General features: G+C 54.3%; 2 protein-coding genes across 3 annotated transcripts in view; one reads left to right on the forward strand and one right to left on the reverse strand.

The window, feature by feature from the left end:
• Positions 1-6,385, reverse strand: part of CSPG4 (chondroitin sulfate proteoglycan 4) — a 35,485-nt gene extending 29,100 nt beyond the window's left edge. The window contains exon 1 of the mRNA XM_020873617.2: positions 6,214-6,385. Coding sequence (XP_020729276.2) covers positions 6,214-6,301 — 88 coding nt within the window. The 5' untranslated portion in view covers positions 6,302-6,385. The remainder of the gene's footprint in view (positions 1-6,213) is intronic.
• Positions 6,386-17,085: 10,700 nt separating this feature from the next.
• Positions 17,086-21,185, forward strand: CIMAP1C (ciliary microtubule associated protein 1C). Of its 2 annotated transcripts, XM_020873614.2 has the most exons (4): positions 17,093-17,581; positions 18,598-18,708; positions 19,835-19,948; positions 20,552-21,185. In XM_020873614.2, exons 1-4 carry the CDS (start codon positions 17,461-17,463, stop codon positions 21,028-21,030), a joined length of 825 nt encoding a protein of 274 aa, XP_020729273.2. In that variant the 5' UTR covers positions 17,093-17,460; the 3' UTR covers positions 21,031-21,185. The 2 variants fall into 2 exon arrangements, with proteins under 2 accessions (XP_020729274.1, XP_020729273.2); XM_020873615.2 differs by lacking the exon at positions 19,835-19,948 and having other exon boundaries at positions 17,086-17,581.
• The last annotated feature ends 1,350 nt before the right edge of the window (positions 21,186-22,535 follow it).

Below are 22,535 nucleotides of genomic sequence, written 5' to 3' on the forward strand. Positions count from 1 at the left end.
GCACCTACTGAGCATTTACTGTAGACAAATCCTCAACACACAGGAGGCAGTAATTATTTATCCCATTTTAGAGAAGAGAAAACTGAGGCTCATAAAGGCCTGGTCACTTGCATTGAGTGGCTGGGCGGTAATTGAATTCTGAGCTCTCTAACACCCTGTTCTTGACCAGGTGAGCCTGGCCTCCTGCCTCCTCCAGCCCTGCAGAGCTGAGGACTCAGAGGAGGGGGAGGTGAGGCCTGAGTCAGGACTGAGGGGCGGGCGGGAGGGAAGCTTACTCTGAGCTGCTCCAAGACGCCCAAAAAGAGTGATTCGTTCCTTCCCTCACCACGGTGAGAAGCGTGTGTGTGTGTGTGTGTGTGTGTGTGTGTGTGTGTGTCTGGGCCCGAGGCTGGCCTGGCTGGCCTCCAGCCGTAGGAGCGCTGAGTGGGCCCCAGTCGATGTATGCAGGGAAGCGGCAGGGAGGGGCTGGTGTCGTGGGAATCAACATCCTGGGCTCACTGATATTTATAGCTGCCCCCTCCTGAAATATGGGGAGGAGGGGCTGCTCTTAGGTGGGAACGGAAGCTGGTCTCCTCCTCCCTGCCCCGTCGATCTTCCCAGAGAGCAGGATGGCCCAGGCTAAGGGGCCCTGGCTGGGTGGTGGAGCTGGGGGCTGTGTCCTGAGCTGGGGGCTTCCCCCAGGCTGCTGGCTCGGGGCCTGGACACTCTCCTTGTTAGGCTCTTAGCCAGGCTGTTGAATGTACTCTGTGTGTGTGTGCACATGTGTGTGCAACCATGCACACACACACACACACACATGCACGCATGCCTACTAGGTGTCACATTGATGGAGGTCACGGAACAGGGGCAGGGGCCAGGTGAGGGTGGGGGGGGAAGGCCTGTAACCCCACAGAGATGGAGGGTAGGGTCCCAGAAGGGTGGCAGACCAGGCTGTATCCCTCAAAAATTAATGGTTAGAAAAGGCATCCCAAGCAGGGGGTGATGCTGGAGCTGAACCTTGAAGGACAGAGAGAAAAAGAGAGAAGACCAGTTGTAGGCAACAGCATTGGCTGTGGTGGAAGGGTCCCAGAGATTATTGATCGTTATCTGATGGTCTAGTTCACCATCCAGACAATGGGACACAGCATAATCTTTGAACGTGGGTCCCAGCTGATCTACTGGGGAGAGAGAGGGCCCAGCCACAGCCCTGGGTCCTGCAGGCAGGTGCCACCATGGCGGGGGCTGTAATCTTGATTTGGATTCTTTGAAAGCCAGGAAGTCCTCTCTTGTATCTGACCTGACTCTCCCCTGCTCTCAGAATGTTTTAACTCAAAGCAATTAATTAGTTTTCAAGTTTTTTAGGTTTTTTTTTTTCCTAACAAAGCCACAGAACGCTTTATCAAAACTGTATCTTACACAAAACCTCCATCTATAAACACACGTTCATGGGACTGCTATGCATGAATCAGGGTGGCACAAGCATCCTGTATTCCCAGATATGGGAATGTAAAGTCCCGGAGCACCTCGGACACAGTCTGAAAATCTCTGTTGGCTCAGTGATCTCTATGCCCCTTGTGGGCTCCGTCGTGGGCTCCGCAAGATTGTGGTGACCTCAGAGAAAAGCAAAGGGGACGTCCGCCCTCTGGGAGCTGCTGGCCATATGGGGAAGGCCACACCCAAACCAGGATACAAGGACAAGGAGCCAAGAGGCCTACCACCCACCCTGCTGAGGACTTGCTATCTGACTGAGAAGACAGCAGCCCCTCTCTGGGTCCTGATTTCCCTATGAACATCCTGGGGCAGCTGGCCTGGGCTGGGGAGCCTCTGCAGTGAGGTTTGGGAGGGGAGGCCACCTCACTGACCACCAGGACACTTAAGCCACGAGAGACACACACTGAAACAGTTTAGCCTGAGCAGTGGCAGGACGCCTGGCTGATACCCATGAGCACTGGCAGGGCTGGCTCTTTGTCAGGCTGGGAGCGGCAGGGGTGTGGGCAGGAGCTGAGTGAGAGGCAGGAATGGTCAACAGGAGAAGCGCTGTCCAGAACACGGGTGAGCCATGCCACCAAGCCACTGTGACGGCAGCCCCAGGGCACTCCCCTGCATCTGAGGCAAACGTGGCTTCATTTGCCACCCCAGCTGTTGGGGGCGGGGTGGTAGGCATTTTTGAAGAGGATCTGCTTGTGCCGGGAGGAAGTGGGGAGGGCCTAGAAAGGTGAGGGGCACTTGCTGGAGGGGTCTGCGGAGATGGACACAGAGTTCCGGGGTCCTCAGGGGACTGTCTTTCTCTTAAAGACCTGTCTCTCTCCCCTGGTGGGGGGCGGCCCACCTGGCCTGAGCTGGGAAAGGTGACTGTTGTTGGGGTGAGTGAGAACACCATAGCCCATGTGCCCAAAGAGTGGCCTGAGGCTAGTCCCTGATGTTCTCAGAGTCTCAGTTTCCATATCTGTAAATGGGAATGTTTTGTGACTTGCAGAGCTGCCATAAGGCTGCAGGACAACATGGCCAGTGCCCACGCAGGGGCTTTCTCTGGAGTTATGGACCCTGTTGGGGGTTACGGACCCTTCTGAGAAGTAGAAAGAGCCACGAGACCCTACCCCAGGAAGAATCCAAGTTCAAAATTGTTCATATGAATTCAGTTCACTCAAAAATTACTCACATACATTCAGTAATAATGGTACTACAGTTCTTTTGAAACACACCCTAAACCTGTACCTGGAGAAGGAATCTTTTATTATTATATTTTCTCGGTCTCATCTCCAAGCATGTGGGATCTTAGTTTCCCGACCAGGGATCAAACCTGTGCCTTTTGCATTGCAAGTGCAGAGTCTTAACCACTGGACCACCGGGGAAGTCCTTGGAGAAGGAGTCTTAACTCTCGAAGGCTCTATAGTACCATAGTACCGGGCACACACTGGTTCAGGGCGTGTTAGAAGCAAAAGGGCAGCTGGATGGGGCGGGAGTCGGGGAGATGTAGTAAAAGAGCCGAGGGACCTGGAAGGGAGGAGACTTGAGTCCCAGACCCAAAGGCCCCCTTGTTTACTGAGCCCCAGAGCAGCTCAGCACCCCTGCCCCCCCATCTTGTCCTCACCTCTTTCCCTGAAGGCTCCACCCAGCCCAGGTCTGGGAGCTGGTTGTGTACACGGTTTCTCGGGCCCACAGCTGTGTGCGCCAGTGTGTGTGTGTGTATCAGGGCTGTTTCCAATTCCCCCCCTAACACCCGCCCCCTCCTGGGCAGCACGCCCAGTTCCCTATACACTTCCTCTGCGCTGCGCGCTCTGCAAACCCTACTCCCCTCCCGCCCTTCGTTGGCCGCCTGGCCCACCTGGCGCAGCCCCCTCCTTGGGCCCCCCAGGCAGGCGGCACTGAAAGGCTCTTCTTGTCTTGGCCGGGCAGGCGGGCGAGTGTTGGGAAGGGGAGCTCAGCTATACTTGGTTCTGGAACAGCACTTTCAGAGTCCGGGTGGGCTGGGCAGAGGGCACTGGCCCTTGCCCCACTCTAGAGGGCTGGAGCCCCAGTGTACACACACACAAGACTCAGAGGCTGTCTCTGTCTCCGGTTAGAGAGGGTCTCCCAGACCATCCTTAGAAGCAACAGAGTCCTACCCTGGCTCAATTCCTTGCTCTGATGCTCCCCTGCCCCCACGCTAGCCCTGCTCTCTAAGACACCCCCATCAGTTCAGGGCCCCCACCCAGATGGTACAAGAACCCTCTCCGCCTGGCACTCCCTCCTGAGTCCCACTTGCACCCCTCATCTGCTGCCTTTCAAAGTCAGCTACAGTAGCAGGGAGGAGGTGCAGAAGCCACTAGCCCTGTATGTTCTGTGCCCACTCTGACCCCCGGTTTCGCTTGTGCTACACCCGCTACTGGAACCACATCAGCTCCAACTCAGTCTCCCCACTGCTTGTGGCTCTGCCGGGATCCCCATAAGGCTCAGAAGGTAATGGACACCACACTTACCCTGCACACTGGCATAGGGGCCCAAGCCTCACCGACTATGCAGGTGGGGAGCTCCCACAAAGTGGGACTGGGGGGCTCCTCCTGGGCAGCAGGGCTTCTCTGTGGGCTAGACCACTTTGCTTCCCTCCTGGGCCCTCAGGTTGCCTGTCTGTACAATCGGAAGGTTGGCCCAGGTGGTCTCCAAAGGTGCTTGACTCTCAGGCCCCATGACCTGGATGCTCTGGAGTGTTGACGAGTGCGGGGAAAGCATCTCAGTGTGCCTCACTCTGGTACCTGAGACTCAGAGGCTTTTGGGGTAGGCTTTTGGTGTCCAAGAGGGGTGGCAGTGATACCTTCCACGGGTAAGGGCTGCCCCTACTGCAGAGACCAGGACACGGAACTAAGCCAGGCCTGGGGACAGAGGTGGGCTGCTGGCGGGGAGCTCAGACTGGGAGGGGGCGAGGGTACTAGCTCGCCCACCCCCTCACCACTTCCAAATCCCTCCTATAGGAAGGGGTTGCTTGATGTTTTTAACCCCACTGGCACCATGCTGCTCTCCTCTCTAAAACCTGCGCTGGCTCCCTACCGCCAGCAGGGCTTGGGCTGTGAGCTGCATTTTGCCATTTCAGGTTTCTCTGCCCCACCCCAGTGGCTCTTTCTGGCTTGTGCTCAAAAATACATGCCTTCCAGCCAGGCTACTGGCCTCCTAATCTCCGCTCATACCCATCTCAGAGCCTGTGCTCACTGACCCCCTTCCCATCCTCCAAGGCTTAGCTCAAGGATCACCCTCTGTCCCATCCTAGCTTGCCTCTGAATTTCTCTTCACCATATTCTTCATCTGGATCTTTGCAGACATGATAGGAATTGCTGTTTGAGTTTTAATGTGCTTTTCTGCCTTCTGAATGAGTCCAAGTCCAATCTGTATTTCTGTGCACTCCCGACTGCCCAGCACAATGTCTGCACATTGTTGATGCTGGGAAGGTATCTGGGAATAGCTCTCAGTTGAAGCCCAAGGAGGTGGGTCCTGGAGTCGCTCCTTTGGCTAGAGGCTGGGGGCTGGGTGTGCACCCATCTCTCTAGTCAGCTCAGATGCCCCCTTCCCATCTCTCTAGAGGCTTAGCCTATCACCCACCCCCTGAGACCTTGAAGGATGGGGTTCCTGGGGATGGGAACAGGGAGCCTGGGGATCCAGCTCTGCCTCATTCCAGTGGGGGGCTCTCCCCTGACTCATTTCCCTTTTGGATACCGTGTGATTACTGTCCATTTTAACTGGCTTCCCCATCTGATGGGGAGAGGGGTGTGGCCTAGGTCCTTGGAAGGGAGACTCAGGCCCTTCTTCAGTTCAAAGTTGTTCTTGGGAATGGTCCCAAAAGATGTAGGCTGAAGCACTGATTCATACATACATGGGTAGTAATGACTGATGAGCCCTGAGGCCGCAGTTCTTATGGCATAACTAGACCATGCCTTCACCAAGGGAAGAATGCCATAATGGTGGGATTTCTGGCATTGGAATAGAGACTGGATATGTCCTAGCACCTCTCACGGCATTCCATTTCTGCTGGAGTCAAGTACCAATGCCTGGGACAGGGAGGTGTGCAGGGGGTCGCCCAGGGCTGTCTGTCTGAGGGGCGCCAGCCCTGCCTCTAGGAGGCTGAAGAGTGGGTGGTCCTGTCTGTCACCAGCTAGGCTTTCTCAGTGAGGAGAGAGAAGACAGGAAGGGGAGGAAGGGGTGGTGGTGAAGACAGAGAACGCACCCGGCAGAGTGGGCCACAGCTGGAAGAGACCCAAGGATGCTGGAGGAGGTGGAGGCTGGGGTGCATTCGGGGCCCCACACGGGGTGGGGAGGGTGGCTTCCTCCGCATTGCCCACCTTGCACACTCCCCGTTCCTGGCCTGGGTGTCGGAAGTTGGGGACTCCCTGTCACCAGGTGTCCTTTGGGCATCGACTCGGTCACAGAGAGCCTCCTGGATATGAGGAGCCCAGGCGGCACCGGGGTGTCCCGTCTGGGTCTAGAGGACAATCCTGCACAGAGCCACGCCCTAGACAAGCGACCCAGGGGCCAACCTCAGATAACCAGAGCCCACATGACCCCCAGATAGCGAGCTGTCGCTGGGGATCTTGCCTCCCTGAGGGTGGCGTGATACCCACAGAGACACCAGCCGGGAACAGCAGAAGTGCAGCCCCCTTGTTTCTCCGACTGGGGGCCACTTCTGGGTCCTCCTGTCCCTTTTCTCTGCCTAAGAAACCCTCCACCGCTCCCGCCAGTCTGGGCCGGGGTCTCCGGCCCCTCACTCACCTGTGGATGCTGGTCCCACCAACACAGCGAAGGTCAGAGCCAGGGCCAGGGCGGGGGCTGGAAGCGGGAGCCGGGGACCCCAGCACATCGCGGCGGCGGGCTGGGCAGCGGCGACTTGCGAGGAGCGGAGTCCGGAGCCTGGAGCTTGGACCCAAGAGTCTTTTGAGTTGAGAGAACTGGCGCGGGCTGGGGCTCCCGGGCGTCCCGCCGCCTACTTAACGCCGGGGCGGGGCAGGCGCCGACCCGCGCTCCGGTTTCAGGCCGGGGCTCTCCCGGCTGCCCCCCCACCCCCAGCCGTCTTAAAGGGCCCGTGCTGGTTCTCCTCCCCGTCGAGGGTGAGAGGATCCTTACAGCTCGGTCAGACCCAGGCTCCACCTGAGAGATTCGTAACAAAATCCCAGAGGAGCCCGGACTCCCGGGGGCTCCCGGGAGGACTCCTTTGCGAGGAGATGTGAGCTGGGCTGGTCCCCTCGCTTCTCTGCCCTCTGCTCTTGCAAGGATTGTGGGTGTGGGGCGTCCTCACGCCAGGTCTGGGAGGAAGGACGGATGCCCTCCACTCCACGGACTGCTTTGGGGCTGCTTTGCCTCTGAGGTGTCTTGAGGATGCCATTTGGTCAGAGAAGCACCAGCCTGAAGTTCTGTACAGCGCAGTGCCCACTGGCATTGCCTCTTTGACCTTTTCTGCCTCAATGACTTAGTCGGTAAAGGAGAGATGTTTTAGATTCTCCCACAAGGCAGGAGGGATCCTCAACTCCACGGGATCATTTGCCTCAACTGGACCCTGCCAAGTGGCTGCCGACCATTCCTGCCCTCGTTTCATGGAGGAGGAGACTGGCTCAGAGCTGGAAGTGGTTCTCGAGAGGCCCCCAGATGGACAGTAGGTACCTGGTCTTATGGGACCAGAACCCAAGGCCTCCTGAATTTGGTGTTTCAACTTCCTCTGGGGTGGCCTCCTGGAAATCTGGCCCTGGATTTATCACCTACCTAACAGTTTCAGGCTGGGGCCCTGCTCTCCTTGGCTCCTTCCCAGGCAACAATCTCAGCCTTGTCCCAAACAGGAGAAAGGGCAATGTTACTGTAGAGCTTCTGGCGTCAAGAGGCTCTGCTTGCCCTCTGTCGAGTCCTAGCATTGGTATCGCCTGGCCTTGGTTTCTTTGCCCAGCGAATGGGTGGAAGAGCACCCCTGGAGTGTCTCCCCTCCCTTCCTCCATCAGAATCTATTACCCTTGCCTGCTTTAGCCCACCCCCAACCCCATCCCACCACTCACTCTCTCCTCAACCTCTCCCCTTGCCTGGTGATTGTCCTAACGTGTGTGTATGGCCCTTCAAAATTTGCAACAAAATTGTGCCCCGTTCTGCAAATGAAGAAACTGAGGCAGAGGGAGGTTAAGGGACTTGAGCAAGTCTACACAGCTTCCCTGGTGGCTCAGATGATACAGAATCTGCTTGCAATGCAGGCGCCCCAGTTTTCATTCCTGGGTTGGGAGGATTCCCTACAGAAGGGAATGGCAACCCACTCCAGTATTCTTGCCTGGAGAATACCATGGCCAGAGGAGCCTGGTGGGCTACAGTCCATGGGATCACAAAGAGTTGAGCATGACTGAGTGATAAACACTTTAACTTAAACGCAGCTGCTAGGAGGTAGAGTGGGGTCTTTGGCCCCAAACCCACAGTACAGTGGTAACTGGGGCTCTGGGTTCAAATCCCAGCTTTCCTGCTTAGCTGTCCAACTTGAGCAAATCACTTCATGTCTCTGTGGTTTCCTTCTTTGTAAAATTGGCTTTGTGAGGATTAAAGGCTTTAATGTACCTCAAGTGCCTAGCCCAGGGTATACAGAGGTGCTCAACGAATGCTAGTCTTTTTTTCCCTCCTTGCCCTGTAGGCCTGCTGCACATCCTCCCTGGGTCTCACAGTTTGCATGTAACTTCCAGAGGCAGCTGCACACAGTAGGTACCCAATAAATGCATGCTGGGATTGACTTAGAAGTCAGTTGCTGCTGTTCTGGGGGAATTTTGGCAAACCTAACAACTCCCCTCCAGTTCACCCCAGGAGGCTTGGGGTGCCTGGGCTGTGCTTAGCTGGTCTTGGTGGCAGTAAAGCCATCAATTCCATACTTTTCCCTTGTTTTTCCTTCTCTCCAAGTCAGCAAGGCACCTGGTCCTTGTTAGGGACTAATTACTGGCCAAGTGTGGGCCCCAAGTTGCCGGGGCTGCTGAGAAGACAACATTTGGAGGAAAAGAGCTTTCTTTGGAGGAGAGGACTTTTGCTTCTTTATGAATCAAAAATATGGGTGGAGATTTCCAGCCACCCCATCTGCCCATCCTTCCCCCTCCCCATCTTTTCGCAGCTCCTCCCCATCCCCACCCACTCAGATTTACCACAACTACCAGGAGTTATTGGTCTGTCTGTGGAGCCTCCAGACAGAGTTCCCACCCACAGCTTAGATTCAAGTCGGGATTAGCTTGCAGCCTCCCCCTGCCTGGTTGCTAGCTGGGGAGAGAAACACAGGCCTGGAAAAATAATGGCAACTGGCAGGGCAGTAATAACCCACTGTCACTTCCCTGCTCAGTCTTCTCAGTTTACAAAACATCCACCTGGTCTCTTGACAACCCTGGGAAGCGTGTGTGTTGGGGGACAGTGTTCCTTTTTCACTGATGAGAAAACTGAGGCTCTAGTGGTAAAGGGATGCTGGGGCCCTGGAGCCAGACTGCCGGGCCTTTGTTCAGCCTGTAGCAGGGATTTGAGCCCCGTATTGGTGCTAAGCGGCATCATACCAGGAAGACTGGCGCAAAGTTGAGGCCTTTTGTCTTGAAACTGATCCCTGACCGCCTCTTATCATCTCAGAACAAAGGCCATGGTCGGGCAGTGCCTGGTCCTCAATTGTCCCCCCTCCCAGCCAGCCTCCTCAGCATGCCCTCCACTAAGGTCCCCACATCCTCATTTTGAGTAGAGCCCATCAGGACCTCCCGAGCATCCTCAAATTTCTTCCTCTGCCTTCTGACTTTCTCTGGCTTGGGTTGGCCAGGTGTCCCTAGTGACCATCCCTGACCGCCCCTGCCTCTCTGGCCATATCTCACCGTCCTCCAGGAAGTCCTCCCTGCCTTCCTTCCCACCCTGAACTCCCATTTCACAGACTCCCTCTGTATTCTCCTAGTGCCCCCGGCCTCCCCTCCACCTCCCATGGGCACACAGAGCTGAGATAATACTTCCTGTCCTCTCGGTAGGTTTCTTCCCAGCAAAGCACAGGGCAGGTCACCCAGGATGGGGGGAGGGGGGAAGACCTAGGACACAGTTGAAGAATGAGGAAGGATGCCCCCGGCTGAGGGCTGGAGAAGTCAAAATGCTGCCTCAGTTTCTCCAAGTGGTGGGCTCCTGGGAGGACAGAGGACAGAGCCTCGCGTCACCGGTTTCTCCACTGCAGGGCTCAGTCAGGCGTGTGGGCCAGGTCCTCCCGGTCACCCGCATGCTTACGCCGTTTGGATGAAGAGTGCCTGCTCTGGCTGTGGCCGTGGCTGTGCCATGCCTTGGGTGGGGCCTGGCACTCTGAGTGCCTCTGTGTTTTGTACCCTGACTGCCTGGGCCCCACCCAGGGAGCCTGTGGCCAAAGCCAGATTGCGGGTAAATGGCGGGTGCTGTGCCCTAGTGGGGCAAAGCCTCAGCTCCCGTTGCACAGGTCCTCACCTCAGGGAAGTGGCCTTCCACCATGAAAGATCTAGAACCCAGGCCACTACTGTGCAGTTGGGGCTTTTGGTCTCAATTCCGTGACCCCAAAGCCACATGGCCAGGAGCTCCATGATGGTGGGCCCCAGGCCTGGGCCCCTGACCCAGGGCCTAGGCTAGGAGTGGCCTTGCTCCTGCTCCTGGCTGGAGGCATCCATGGGGCTCCTCCAAGCGCAAGGCAGCCAGGACGGGAGGGGTGGGGCCTGCTATTCCCAACAATTACACAGTTCAGGAGCTGAAAAGTTATGTTTGCTGCCCTTGGGGAGCCAGCTGTGGGCTGTGGATGGGAGGCCTGTGGCAGGGTTTCTCCTGGCCAGGGGCAGGCTCTCCCCGTGCCCAAGCTGTCATGGGGAGATGGGGGTTGGGGGAGGTCGGGGACCCTCTCAGGGCCTCTGTTCCCAGGAGCAGCACTCATCTTCCACACCACGTCCACAAAGGCTTGTGGCTTCAGTGGCTGTGACCAGCTGGCCGCAGCTGACTCCTCCTGGGGTTGTGCTATTTCTAAATATTGGCTCAGGCTGTTAACCCCTGCTCTGCTCCATCTGTGGATATTCAGCTTGGCTGCAGAGAGAGCCTCTGGGAGTCTTCATTTGGATGGAAAATATTCGTGAACGTATTTGCTCAGGGTCTAGTGTGGGGCAGATGCTTTTGGGGGCTGGGGTGGGGCTCCTAAAAGAAGGGTGAGAAATACCTGCTTAGGATCGGGGATGAGGCTTCAGTGGGTGTTAGGAGACATGGTCTGAGCTGGCAGCTGGGCAGGGCAGTGGAAAGAATGTGGGGTTAGGAGCCAGAGGTCTTGTCCTGCCAAGCCTTTTCTGTGTGGCCTCAGGCGAGTCACTTCACCTCTCAGCACCTTCACCCTCATCTGTAAACTAGAACTGCTATGGTGCGTGGATGATGCCCTCAAACAGAGGCGCAGGGGCTTTATGAACTGAAGGGCAGCACCTGTTGGTTATGATGAGGGCAACTCTTGATGCCAGGGTTGTGCTCTCTGCACATCTCCCAGGAATCCTTTGAAGGAGAGGTAAAACTCACAACCAAGAGGTGGTGGAGTGAGCTGACAGGGCTGTCTTCAGCCTGTGTGGGGTTTAGTGCGTATCCCACTTCACCTAAGGGTGTATAGCTTGGATTTCAGCCCCTGTTGGTCCCATTAGCTAGGGGTCCTTGTACAGTGAAAACACCGTGAAAGCCAGCCTCCAAGATGGCCCTCATCTTCTGGCATTCGCAACCTTGTGGAGTCAGTGTCCACACTGAATAGGGCTGACCTGAATGGCCACTGAAGGTGTCCTACTCTTTGCAACCGCCTGGACTATATAGCCCACCAGGCTCCTCTCTCCTTGGGATTTTCCAGGTGGTAATACTGGAGTGGATTTCCATTCCCTTCTCCAAGGGATCTTCCTGACCCAGGAATCGAACCCAGGTCTCTTGCATTGTAGGTGGATTCTTTACCATGTGAGCTACCAGGGAATGGCCAACAGGGCTTTGCAGAAATGATGGAGTATGTACAAAAGACATGGTGACCTCTGCCTTGTTCTCTTCTGATTACTTGCTCTGGGGAAAGCTAGCCACCGTGAGCTGAGGACAGGTGAGCAGCCTGCAGAGAGCTCCTCTGGAGAAGAACTGAGGCCTTTTGTCAACGGTTAGCACCGACTCACCATTCAGCGTGAGTGAGCCATCTTGGAAGTGTATATGCCAGCCCCAGCCATACTTCCAGATGGCTGTAGCTCCTGACTGCCACTTCTGGAAAAATCTGGAGCCAGAACCATCCAGCTAAGCCACTTCTAAACTCCAGAGCCACAGAAACTGTGTGTGATGATAAATGTTTATCACTCTTTTATGTTCTTAAGCTTTGAGGATAATTTGTTACACAGCAAGAGATAACTGATACAAACTTCCATGAATGTAAATTGTAGTCTAGTCAGCCAGACTGGGCCTGTGTCTGGGTTTAGAAAGTAGGACTCTGTTCCCATGAGGAGTGACCTTTTTCTTGATCAATCAATGGATTGACTCATTCATTTATTCCACAAACATTTCTTAAGCACTTACCATATGTCAGGACACTTTGTTGGGGACTGGAGCACAAGGGTGAATGACAGGAGCCCTGCGTTTGGGAACTCGTCGTCTCCCTAAGTGACTTGATGATTATTGGATGTGGGGAGTAAGGACAAGGGAGATGTCCAGGACAAGCCCAGATTTCTTGCTTGGATACTTAGATGGGTTATGGCATCATTCATTGAGATAAATGGGGTCAAGGGGCAACTCATGAGAAGAACTCTGGGCATGTTAATTTTTAGATGTTTTGAGAATCTCAAGTGATACTGTGCAGGCTGTCAGATACATGGATTTAAACTCCTAAGAAGGGCTGAGCCAGAGATATATATATTTGAGAATTGTTGGGATACAGATAATGGGAATGAAGCAACAGAGGAGATGAGAGTTCCCAGAGAGAGGAGAATGGTGGAAAGGGAGAGGAAGTTCCCAAGACTGAACTCTGAGATGCCAACATTTTTTTCTAAAAAAAAAAATTTTTTTTTACATCATTTCAGACTTACAGAAAAGTAGGAAGGCCATTACAAATATTTCCCACATGCTCACCAAGATTTCCCAAATGGTAATATTTTATCACATTTTAAATTATTTTCTATGTATAGACATATTTTTTGCCTATAAGAATTTTTTGAGAGTAAGTCACAGACATAACGCTGTTTATCTTTAAATGCTTCAGTGTGTATTTCCTGGGAAATACAGATATGGGAGGAAGGACCTTCTCTTTCCGAACCAGAGTGCAATGACCCAAATCAGGAAATTAAGGTTGGTATTATACTTTTAACTAGCCACAGACTTTTTTCTGGTTCTTTCAATTCCCCAATAATATCCTTGCTGGCAAAAGAAAATCCTGGCTCTGACATTACACTTAGTTGTCCTATTTCTTGAGTTTCCATTATTGTAGAAAAGCTCTTCAGTATTTTTTTGTCTTTCACGATATTGTCATTTTGGACACGTATAGACCTGTTATTTTGTAACATGAATGTTGATTTGAGTTTATCTGGTTTCTTTGTAGATTCAGGTTTACGCATCTTTGGTGGGAACACCCCAGAAGTGATCCTATGTCCTTTTTTAAAAAATGGTTGGTTTGGTTGTGCCGGGTTTTTGTTGTGGCATGAAGGATCTTTAGTGGCGACACGCAAACTCTTAGCTGTGGCGCATGGCATCTCGTTCCCTGACCAGGGATGGAACCCGGGCCCCTTGCATTGGGAGTGTGGAATCTTAGCCACTGGACCCCCAGGGAAGTCTTGATTCGTGTCCTTCTCAGTGCATCCTCTCGGGAGGTACACAGCATCTATTTGTCCCATTGTCGATGATGTTAACTTCCAACACTTGGTTGAGGTGATGCCTGCCAGGATTCTCCTTGTATTTTCTCATTTTTCCCTTCACAATTGTGAAGCACTGACAGGTCAGGTTGAAGAAGAAGAGCCAGAGATTGTGAAGGGGCCGTGGGGATAAGGGAGGAAGACCAGAACATCTTGGAACCAGGAAGAGGGGCTGTAAGAAGGAGGGAGTGATGGGTCATTGAGGCCCAGTGCTCCTGAGAGGCCAATCTGACGAGGGTGAGACGTGGCCATTGGCGGAGGCTTCCACATGCGGGTCACAGTTTAGGTGGAGGATGGACCTGAAGCCAGCTTGTAGGGAGTCAGCGTTACAGGGAGGTGAGAATGAGACAGCAGGGAAAACGCCTCTTAGGGGAAGCTGACTGGGAGAGTTGTGTGTAACCAGGGAGATACTTTTTATTTCTTTAATTATCTTTTTTCTATAAAAAGTTTGTCTATTTGTCTATAGAAGTAATTAAAAATTTTTTTTATTCAAGTGGGATTGATTTACAATGTGTGCCAATCTCTGCTCTAGAGCAAAGTGACACAGTTATACACAAGTAGACATTCTTTTTTTAAAAAAATATTCTTTTCTGCTATGGTTTATCATAGGATATTGAGTATAGCTCCCTGTGCTAGATGATTTTTAATAGATAGGACAGATGCAGAGTATATAGAGTGTGATGGGAAGGGCCAGGTGAGGGGTTAAAGGAGAGGATGGCAGTGGACAGTGAAATATTCTCGAGATGCAGAAGAGATGGGAGAGGGTCTTGGTGGGCCCTCCTAAGCCCTGGAGGGAAGCAGGAGCAGGTGCCAGTGGAAGCTGGTGGTTCTGACAGTGTGGGAAGGAGGCTTTGAGTCCAAGGTCAGTCTGACGGCCTCTGCGTGCTCTGTGAGCAAGATGCAGAGCAAGGGGCTGGAGGGAGGGCCAGGTACCAGGAGGGGAATAAACCATGTTTGCAATGATCTCTGGGGAGAGGGAGAGAGCAAGCTGCCCAGCACGGAGGTGGGTGGCTGGGTGGCATGGACTCAAGTCCAGGGTCTGGGGGCCATGAGTCTATTCCCAACAGGTCTTGCAGGAGGGCAGGTCAGATGTGGTGACTCAGGGCTGGGATTTAGCAGCAAAGGTGTTGGACAAGGTGGGAAGCCTGAAAGAGGGGCTGGGGCAAGTGCTGGGTCACTGATGGGGTCTTGGTGATAGCAGGCGGTCTGTGCCAGAAGTGGAATGGTGAGAACAGGGGATGGTGTTCCTGAGAGGAGGGTGAGAAACCCAGAATGTGCTGGGGAGGGTAGCTGGGAGGGAGTGGAGAGAAGGCATTTGGAGACTCTGGGAGAAGGAGGTCTGGGAACTGGGAGGCCCAGAGTCCTGTGTGGTCCCTGGGGAGGCCTAAGTGAACAGGGTAATGGCAGGAGTGGGGGGTGGGGAAAGACCATGAGCCAAGGCTGCCAGGTTTGTAAGTCAGGACAGATGGCAATTCTGAGAGAGAGGAGGGGCACCCTGGATGCTGGGGTCTTCACGGAGCCATGCCCTTGTCAGGGAGGCAACACTGCCTGGGTGGATACCCAGGAGACCAGCGACCCGCTCCACCTTGGGCTTGGAGGAACAGAGCAGTAGCTTTGGAGAGAACTGAGGGCTGTCTCCAGGGTCAGCTAAGTTTCAGTTAAAGTTGGAGGGAAGGGAGCCTTTGGAGTGGAAATGGGGTGACCTTCCAGGGTGGAAAATGTCTCAGTTTCCCTAAAAGAACCAGGCACAAGGATGGCAGACAGCAACAGTGTGTGTAGCGGGGTCAGAAAGGCTCCTTGGGCCTGAGATATTTGGAGACCACCACGCTCCACCAGCCCAGGATGGTGAAGGCCACAGCCCAACATCTGGCCCCTATTAGTACGAGGGGACCATCAGGACTGGGGCCCAGCAGGCTGCAACTTCCAGCAGGAAAAGCTGGCAAGGATGAGGGTGAGGAGGCGGCACTGCCCGTGGCCCGAGGCCAACTGAGGCTGGGCCAATCCCAGCCTTGCCCAGCCCTCCCCCTCCATAAATCAAAGGCTTTGCTGCCCCTCGGGTGATGAGAAAGACACAGGAAGGAAATGCTGTGCTGGGTATGGGCACCCCGTCCTCTGTTTCAAGCCTTCAGCCCCACAAGTCGGGGCTGAAGCATGCAGCGTACCTGGCTGGTCTGCTCTGGGTCCTCATTGTGCCTGCTGGTCGGAGTGAGTTCAGAGCATGGTTTGGTTTCCATTCGATCAGAGGCTGTGATCCAAAGAGATCTCTGGAGCTTGTGTTCTGGTCCCGTCTTTGCTACTAATGTGATGGGAAGCTTTGGGCAAGTCTTGGGCCCTTTCGAGTCCTCAACTGTACTATCTGTGTACCGGGGCTGTGACAGACATCCTCTCAAAGCCAGTGGTCATCTGTGCCCAATATGGAAACCACTCTAGATCATATCCCTGGTCTGAGCTATGAACTGGTAGGTGAAGCAGGCCCCAGGGCCCCCGAGCCTCCTGTTTTTTTGGGGTGAGGGGGTGTCGAGCATTTCCTCAGCCCCGGGGCTCATCCATCAATCACCTGGCAGCTAAACATCTTCCCTATTCTTCAGTGTTTGCTCTTACACTCCCGCCACTCAGGGGATGCTCTTGACCACAAGCACAGGAAGTAGATTCTTCTTTTTTCAAACAATAATTTTATTTATTTTTTGACTATGCATGCATTGAAGCACGCGAGCTTTTCTCTAGTTGCAGCGAGTGGGGCTCACTCTGTAGTTGCAGTGCTCAGGCTTCTCTTGTGCAGCACAGGCTCTAGGGCACATGGGCTTCAGTAGCTGCGGCACATGGCCTCAATAGTTACCGTTCCCATGCTCTTGGGTACAGGCTCAATAGTTGCGGTGCTTGGGCTTAGTTGCTTTGAGGTGTGTGGCATCTTCCCAGACCAGGGATCAAACCCCCATCTCCTGCATTGGCAGGCGGATTCTTTATCGCTGAGCCATCAGAGAAGCCCCAGGAAGTAGCTTCTTGAGGCCTCAGCCCCACCCTCCATCCTCCTTTATTTGCACCTATTCCCTGCCCAAGATGTCAGCAGCAGTCAAATATTCCTAGACATGGGTCCCTAAAGACATCATCCCTGGGACAGGAATCTGAGAAGTCATCAGACAGTCACACCTTAGTGTAAATAATTGGCTTGATACTTTCCTGAGAAAAAAGTAGACTGCGATAGAAGTGGGGGGCATGTCCAGAATCTGGGGGATAGGTGGGAGGGGCAGAGAGTAGACCACCACTCCAGGGGGCTGTGCAGGTAGCAAGAATCATTCACCCGTGACCTGTCCACTGTTTCACCACCTCCAGGGCACCCACCAGGAGTGAGTCCCTTGGACTGCAAGGAGATCAAACCAGTCAATCCTAAAGGAAATCAACCCTTGAGTATTCATTAGAAGGACTGATGCTGAAGCTGAAGCTCCAATACTTTGGCCATCTGATGTGAAGAGCTGACTCATTGGAAAAGACCCTGATGCTGGGAAAGATAAATGGCAAGAGGAGAAGGGGATGACAGAGGATGAGATGGTTGGATGGCATCACCGACTTGATGGACATGAGTTTGAGCAAGTTCTGGGAGATAGTAAAGAGCAGAGAAGACTGTGTGCTGCAGCCCATGGGGTTGCAAAGAGTCAGACACAACTGAGCGACTGAATAACAACAAACCCAGAGTGAAGAGCTGGGTCTGTCACTCCACTTTGCCCTTTCTGCTTTCTGATCCAGGGTCCTGGGGCCCCTCAGGCCACTTAGCCAGGTTGGGAACAGGGACAGTGGGGTTGAGTTCTCAGGGTTCCACAGCTTTGCTTCCAGCATAGAATTTCTATGCCACAGTCCAGGCGCCACGGCAACTGGAGGAAATAAACACTCGGGGTTTCACATCCAAGTTCTGCAGTGATGTCATCTTAGCTCCTGCCTGCGGGGCCCTGCAGCTGGCTGCACCCCAGACAGCTTCAGCTGCTCAAGTAGGAGGACTGCTTTGCTTCTCAGCCCTCACGCCGCCTGTGGCGTCGGGGAGAGAGAGAGTGGACACGGGGGCTTGGGCAGGGATGCCCGGAACAAGTCTCACCCAGGCCCAGCTCCTTGCCCGCTGCTCCAGGTCTCTCAGTAGCTGCTATTGCCCCTCCGCTTAGCCCCAGACATGAAACTGTCCAAGGGCGTCAAGAACCCTGTGTTCTATGGGCAGCAGCCAGAGAAAAAGGTGCCAGTGTCCTCAGGGCACGAGATAAAGCAGACCCCTGTGGTCCTGGCGATGCTCAAAGGTGAGAGCAGACCCCTGACCTGAGCTTGGGCTCATTCCTCTCTCTGAAGAGTGGCTGAAGGTGTCCTAACCTTGCAGCCCTGCCTCTTGCAAAACCCCTTCAGGCTTTTCTCAAAGCCACAGAAGATCTGCACTTCCAAGCTAAACTCCACAAGCAGAATTAACTGCTGGGAATTTGGGGAGGGTGGTGGGAAGGGGTTTGAAGTGAGGCCAGTTTTGGAAAAAGACTAGGGATTCAATGACATCTTTAGTCCATATTAGCTTTCCTCACTTCCCTTGAGTCTTACTCTCAACTGAAAGCAGACAAACTAATTCTTACTACATCGTTGATGACTGACTTTTGCTGTACATGGGGGTTGTTTAGTATGTGATTAAATGTTTGGGCTCTGTTGGCTGATGTCTTAGAATTTTCATAAGACCAGCTTGTGTGACTTTGTGTGAATTGATATTTCTAAGCCTCAGTTAGAGGCTGAACATCTATAAGACGGGAAAAACAAGAATATGTATCTCACAGAGTTCTTGAGAGGCTTAACTGAGATAACCCATAGAAAGTGCTTAGCATAGTACTCGGCACATAATAAGTTCTCAGTTACTTGTAACTATTACTTTTCTTATTATGCATTGCCTGTCCAAGAGAAATTGCATTTTATCTAGGAACATTAACTTTCCCTAAAGGAAGTGGCTCGATAGTGGGATTTGTGGCAGTATGACATTAGGAGGAGCAAAGACGCCAGTGTTCTTGTTTTTTTATTTTAATATTAATTTATTTGGCTGCACCAGGTTCTAGTTGTGGCTCATGAGGTATTTAGGCGTTGCATGTGAACTCTTAGTAGTAGTATGTGGGATCTAGCTCCCTGACCAGGGATTGAACCCAGGCCCCCTGCATTGGGAGCTCAGTCTTAGCCACTGGCCCACCGGGGAAGTTCCTGCAGTGGTCTTAAGCACACCATATTCAGGGCTTTCCCTGCCTCTGATCTGGCAGGCCCAGGCTGAGGGCTTCTCTCTCTGTGCTCACAGGTCCGGGGCCTGCCAAGTACCTCCGGCCATCCTGCACGGGCTACATAGACCATGACGTCTCCATGTTCCAGGAGCCGGCCTGTACCCTGCATGCCCGGCACTCGGAGAAGCGTGAGTGCTCGCCACACCCGTTGTCCCCGCAGGCATAGGGTTATTAATATTGGATGTTTGGGGCGGTGTGAAAGGGGAGAAGTCATTACCTGTAGCCACAGGCCCCTGGGAGCCCAGGCCTGTCCTGAGTGGGACACCCAGGTGGCCTGTTAGGTCCAGAAGGAAGTCGGCAGGGGGCCAAGTTACCCGTCCCTCTGAAGGCACCTCCCAACTGGTCCTCCTGAGGGAGCTGTGAAGTGACCTGTTGCATCCAGCTGGCAGGGCCTCCTTTCTGACTGTCTTTGGCCGGTGCCCTTCAGTTCTGACGGCTGTGGGTTCACGTGCTAAAGCAGCTGGACAGGCATAACTGAGGGATGGGGTGGGGGGAAGGGGGTGGGAGTGGTGGACTCAGGGCCTCCCAGATGGCTTAGAACCCCCTGGAAGGCAGGGAGCCGAGGGCCGGCGAAAGCTGGGGCTGATGGCCACGGCTGGTGAGAGAGCAGGCAGCAGTGTGTATCTGGGGGTCTGAGATCCAGGCACCTCGCTGGGGTAACACATCCTTCTGAACAGGGGAAACCACCCCCACCCCTGCCCTTTCTGGGGCTGGGTCCTTTCTTCATTCTATTAATAGCCACCCTGGGCTTTCCTGGTGGCTCAGCAGTAAAGATTCTACCTGCAACGCAGGAGCTGCAGGAGACATGGGTTCGATCCCTGGGTCGGGGAATATCCCCTGGAGGAGGGCGTGGCAACCCATTCCAGTATTCTTGCCTGGAGAATCCCATAGACAGAGAAGCCTGGCGGGCTACAGTCCATGGGGTCGCAAAGAGTTGGACACAACTGAAGCGACTTAACACACACACACACACACACACACACATGCCTGTTATTGTCATCTTGGCACCAGTCCCTGGTAGCTGTTACTTTATCTGTTCCTCTGAACAAGTTCTAGAGAATGTTAGGCCTTGTGTTAAAAGATCCATTTTACAGATGAGAAAATAAAGGCTCCCCAAATCCCCAAGAGCCCAAGGCATTAGGAAGGCACCCTCAGTTCTTTTCTGGGGGAGGGGGATGTTGCCTGGAGGCAGAGGCCAGACTCACCCTGGGGCGGCCTCTGGGGTAACTGGCCCTTTCCTTGGCTGCCTTGCAGGGATCATGGACATACGTAGCCCCGGGCCTTGTTATTTCTTGGATCCTAAGATAACTCGGTTTGGGATGGCCAGCTGTCCTCAGGTTCCCATGGCAGAGCACATCTCTAACCTGCGTAAGATGGGCCAGAAGAGGAAGGTCGGGGGTGGGAGGTTGGGGGGTGGAGGTTGGAGGGTGGGGGTCCACGCTTAGGACACAAGCAGGAGCAAAGGGGTCATGACTACCTTCGCCAGGTGTGCCTGCAGATGCTGGCACCTCCCTGCAAGTTCACTTCAAGACACCCATGTCACCGTGTCTGGGTCACAGTACTTAATGTCTGGAGGCCAATGTTCCATGTATGATGCAGGGTGATATGGTAAAAATATCACAGGGCTCGAGTCATGCTAATGAGTTCACAGACTACTGATTCCAGCACGTTTTCTTGGTGCTGTCACAGGGACAATGACAGCCAAGGGTGGCGTTCTGGTGATGCTCGGGCTTTTTATATTATGAAGACAGTGTCACAATCCTGATGCCAGGATGGCGAAGTCCCTCCCCACCCTCGTCCCAGAGCCGCATGCAGGGAGGCGATGTTCCCGCCTGATGCTAAGGTGGTTATAGTAAAGTCACACCAGGCTCACCAAGACCTCGCCCCCTCCCTCGACTCGTTAGTTGGTCACCAGGAGATTCAGCCTGGTTCCGGCCCTGAGACCTCTCCCCTTCATTTGCCTACATCCAGGTCTGAGCCCCACCCCGGCGCCCTGCCATTACCACCTGGAGAAGACCCACCCGCCTGGGGAACGCAGGGCTCCTGAGTACTCCTTTGGCTTCCGGTGCCCATACCGAGTAATGGACCCCAATCCGGGCCCCAACCAGTACCAGATGCCACTCCTGCTGGGGCCCAACCTCCCTGCCAACAAAGCTGCCCCTTGCTATAGCTTGGCCCACTCGGACAAGAACTGGTTCTACAAGAATACAGCAAGAGGTCCTGGACCGGCCGCACACACCCGGCCGGAGCCCTCCGTCTATCAGAACCGCGGCCCCATCTACAGCATGGCCAAGCGCTTTGGCTACCTGGCAGACCACACACCTCGGCCTGGCCCCGGCTCCCACAATGTCCAGCAGGTCACGGTACACAAGCCCCGCCCGCCCGCTTTCACCATGGGCATCAAGCATTCGGCCCACCTATGCCCACTGATCGTTGACGTTCGCGACTGAGAGCCCACCTGGTCACTGCCCCCCCCCACCCTGTTCCCAGAAGTTATTTTTCTATACCGAATTGAGCAACTTACCCAGGTTTTAAGTAGCAGAGTTGGTGCCTGCTGTCTCCAGCACGTAGAAGGCGTTAGATAAATATTTTCATTTATTTATTCCTTGGTTTTGCAAACACAGCTGCTTTCTTTGGGCCCTGCCCTGGGTGAGGAGCTGGGGATACTGGGAGGTGTAGGAGGGGTCCTTGTCCAGGAGATGTTCTGCTGTGGCTCATCAGGGGAGACAGCTCTGTGTCCCCCAAGGAGCTTTGGGTAGAGACTCCGGGGAGCTGAGTTCCGGCCCCGCATCTGCCCCTGGAGTGCTGTGTGGCCTTGTGCAGCTCCCATACCTCTCTGGGCCTCTGTGAGGGGGGAGGAGGCACCTAGGGGATGGCCAAGTTCCCTCCAGCTCCTGAACTGTTTGATTTTGATCCCGGATGGTGGCCAGCATCTGAGAGAGGAGTGAGGAGCAGGGTGTGTGCACACAGGAAGGAGGGGCCGTGCTGGTTGGGGGTGGGGGGAGGGCAGTTTTCCTGGGGGAGGAACCCCAGGAATGAGCAGAGACTGAGTAGCATGGAGGGTATCATTGGTGGAGGTAAAGATGAAGAGGATGGCACGCAGGTGGGACCCAAGGGTACAAGAGCAGGGAACCAGGGCGGGCTCAGAGGGCGGGCACCTGGGCTCTTGGAGGCTGGTCTGTAATGAGACCAGATGGTGTGCAGCTTGAAGGGGACTCGGGATTTGTCCTCAGGGTGTTGGGGCTGGAGGAGATGTGGTCTTTTCAGAATTCCTTGGGCAGTGAGAGCAGGTTGGGCAAGATGGGCAGAGCCTGGAGGCTAGGGATCAGCGAAGGGGAGAAAGAAAGGGGAAGGGAGCTGCTGGGAGGAGGGTCTGTATGTCACATGCTGTCTTTGGAGAGTCACCCGTGTGTCCCCACCCCAACCGCTTAGCCCTCTAGTGTCTGGAGGCAGAGGAGAGGAGAGAGCTGTGAACTGACCAGTAGGGGGCAGTGTTGCCTCACTCATGAGTCCAGGCAGCGCTCAGAGCCCCCACCCCTTCTGGCTTTGCTGCTTTTGAATTGCCTGGTGCCCGCTCTCCTGCTGGTCTCTGGGGAGGCTGCGGTCTTGGGGGCTGGTGTTTGTCCTTCTTTAATTCTTGGTATCCAGATCCCCTGTTCTGATTGCCCTCATCCCTAAGACAAGCCCCTCTCCTAGCTCCCCTGGCCACAGGAGATGTGGGGGGCACTGGCCCTGCCTCTCTACAGCCCCTGGAAGTGAGGAAAGGGCAGCAGGAACTGTGGAGGGAGGGGGGCTTAGGGAAGGAAGAGGGGAGGCTGAATCTGCCCGATGGCTCAGGCAGAGGCACGTTCCTCCGCAGCCCCTGTCCCCGAAGCAGAGGGAGGCAGGAGGAAGGGGCCACTAGGAACCAGTGTCTGATGGCTCATCCCTGAGAATTTGAGCAATATGCAAGTTT

The sequence above is a fragment of the Odocoileus virginianus genome, chromosome 16, assembly GCF_023699985.2.
Source record: "Odocoileus virginianus isolate 20LAN1187 ecotype Illinois chromosome 16, Ovbor_1.2, whole genome shotgun sequence".
In the NCBI taxonomy this organism is placed as follows: Eukaryota; Metazoa; Chordata; class Mammalia; order Artiodactyla; family Cervidae; genus Odocoileus; species Odocoileus virginianus.